Below are 2,624 nucleotides of genomic sequence, written 5' to 3'. Positions count from 1 at the left end.
TCTAGGCAATGCATGAGGCCACACAGGGTTCTCTGCCTTTTGGCTGCTGTCTCTGCAGTAAATTCCTCTTCTGTTGGGAATGGTGCCTGGCATCTTGCAGTGCTGCGGCAAGAGTCAAGGGAAACAGGAATTCCTGTCAGGTACTAGAGCCCCCATCACTGGGGATATGCAAATAACCCACCACAAACTAGCCCATAGCCCATGTTTTATACTGAGTGAGATGTCACAGGGCCCTGAGAACCAAGGTTATTACAGATTTCCTAAAACTGCACGCTGCTTCCTTGAAGAGAGTGGTCCCTGGAGGTGGTCTGCTGATGGAAGGGCAGTGGTGCTGGATAAGTTATATACGATAACAGCTGTGTCAGGTGATAACAACATTTTCTGATTCCATGATTCAAACAATTCCCAGGAGTTGGGAAGGGGGGCTGGAATTCAAGGGGTGTGTAGTTGTAGTCCTTGAGGATTCTGACTCTTACTCAATTTATTTCATATTTTTGGCTTCTTAAGTGTTACCCTTCCCCTCTGGAAAAAGGCTTGCTAACTGTGTTGGTTCCCCTTCTCTGCCAGCAGGGACCTATCCAAGGGTCTGCATGAGAAGGGTTTCTGCCATCTTTCCCACTTGTGAGACAGATCTCCATTAAGCCTCAACAAATGCAGATGTCCCCTGCAGTGGTGGCTTCTCTGCCCCCCACTCTTTTATATTGGGTCTGACACAGCACTAGGAGTTCTTGGATTTACACTCTTTTCTGGCCCTAGAGGCCATAAGGCTGAAGAAGAGCCCAGGAGCCAGAGTTCGAAGATAAATGGCCAAGGAGGGCAACAGACTGGCCAGAATCACATCTTCCTTCTTCCTCCCCACAGCAGCAAGGACCTCCTGGGCCACCTCCACAGGGCTTCGTCCTTGGGCTGTGGTCTTGTCCATAACTAAAATAAACAAACAAAAGAAACACATGAGCTTGGAAACACAAGTCCCCTTCTCCTAAGGACTGGGCTGGTGTGAGCTGTCAGGTCAGCTGCTGCCTGTCCCTCCAGGAAGTGCCTCTGGAGTCTGTCAGAAAGCAAGCTGTGTGCCACCGCCCCTGACCAGTTTGTCCTCCAAGGACATGAGGAACCATTTTGTGGTTTCATGTGGGTAAGTCTGGGTAAGGGAAAGGTGAGTGAAATATGGGAACCCTAGTCCCACTTTGGAGTAGGACCAAAATGGCCACCTACCTGGTGGTCTCTGATGAGGCAGAAAAATAGCCTGGGGGTCTCTAAGATTGAGCTACTCAACTGCATATGATGGGGAGCATCTTGACCTTGCTGTTGCCTCTTGGAACCACCAATGACAAAGGCATGTTGTACCATCTCGTGTCTCAGAGAGCTTGGCTCCAGGGTGAAGACTGTATGACCCCATGTGCACTGCAAAGTCACTGAGGCAGGGACAGACAGATGTTTGGTCTCTGACCTGCATGTGGAGCCTGGCCTTTTAGCCTCATGATTCCAGGTCAGCTTAGTGCTCTCTGCGCATGAAGTGAAAGGGGAGTGAGCCTGCTACACCTCGCTTCCCCCGAAAATGAGGAATCACTTATTTTTCAAGTCTCCTTAGACCACTAAAGTCAAGCCCCTACACTTGTCATGAGATCAATTTACATAACCCTCATCCTTATAATAATACCCCCTTGGGGCCTGTGATCTGGGAGTGGGTTAGTTGGAAGTCTGGTGGCATTTCAGGTTAGGGACTTCCTTTCTACCCCCGAAAGTCATGCCCACAGGTGTCCTGTTCTGATGCTATGACCTTCAGGCTAAGAATAGTTCAAGGTTCAATGTTTCAATGAGTTGAAAATTATATTCAAAGTGAAATGACCAAAGAATCACTGAGGAAAGAGCAGTGTGTCTCACTGAACCCAATGAACAGGTTTTCATAGAAAAGAAACTGGGCCTTACCTCCATATCTGGACCCATCAGCCGTGATGGCATTCAGAGACAGGTTGGTATGGATGTAGCCGGGGCTGACAACAGTCACCTCAATTTCATACTGTTTCATCTCTGCACGCAGACAGTCAAAAAATGCCTGGGTTGCATGCTTAGAGGCCGCATCTATACATGTGGACATAGAGGCAGGCAAGTAAGTGGACAGGGTAGGGCCTACACCCACCCATCCAATCCTATTCACTCTCTTGTTTTGTACCTTGGCTTTATACTGTAAGATCACAGTTGTTTTGTTTTTTGAGATGGCATCTCACTTTGTCACCCTTAGTACAGTGCTATGGCATCACCACTCTCAGCAACCTCAAACTCCTGGGCTTAAGCAATTTTCTTGCCTCAGCCTCCCAAGTAGCTGGGACTACAGGTGCCTGCCACAATGCCTGGCTATTTTTAGAGACGGGGTCTCACTCTCGCTCAGGCTGGTCTCAAACCTATGAGCTCAGGCAATCCACCCGCCTCGGACTCCCAAGTGCTGGGATTACAGGCATGAGCCACCATGCCTGGCCCCAAAATCACAGTTTTATAGCAGTGTTCACTTTCTGGTTTTAAGAAGGGCACTGTGGGGGTGGTGCCTGTGGCTCAAAGGAGTAGGGCACTGGCCCCATATGCCAGAGGTGGCAGATTCAAACCCAGCCCCGACCAAAAACTGCAAAAAA

The 2,624-nt window shown here is 49.1% G+C and overlaps 1 protein-coding gene across 1 annotated transcript in view; it reads right to left on the bottom strand.

Moving 5' to 3' along the window:
• Positions 1-463: 463 nt before the first annotated feature.
• The window catches only part of DHRS7B (dehydrogenase/reductase 7B), a 58,534-nt gene continuing 56,373 nt past the window's right edge, over positions 464-2,624 (bottom strand). Inside the window, exons 6-7 of the mRNA XM_012811989.2 lie at positions 1,927-2,079; positions 464-924 (exon numbers count right to left, since the gene is read on the bottom strand). Of these exons, the coding sequence (XP_012667443.1) occupies positions 719-924; positions 1,927-2,079 (359 nt within the window). The 3' untranslated portion in view covers positions 464-718. The remainder of the gene's footprint in view (positions 925-1,926; positions 2,080-2,624) is intronic.

This window comes from Otolemur garnettii, unplaced genomic scaffold, assembly GCF_000181295.1.
Source record: "Otolemur garnettii isolate 467f Iridium unplaced genomic scaffold, OtoGar3 scaffold00182, whole genome shotgun sequence".
Lineage (NCBI taxonomy): Eukaryota > Metazoa > Chordata > Mammalia > Primates > Galagidae > Otolemur > Otolemur garnettii.
This window is presented reverse-complemented; position numbering and strand designations above follow the sequence as displayed.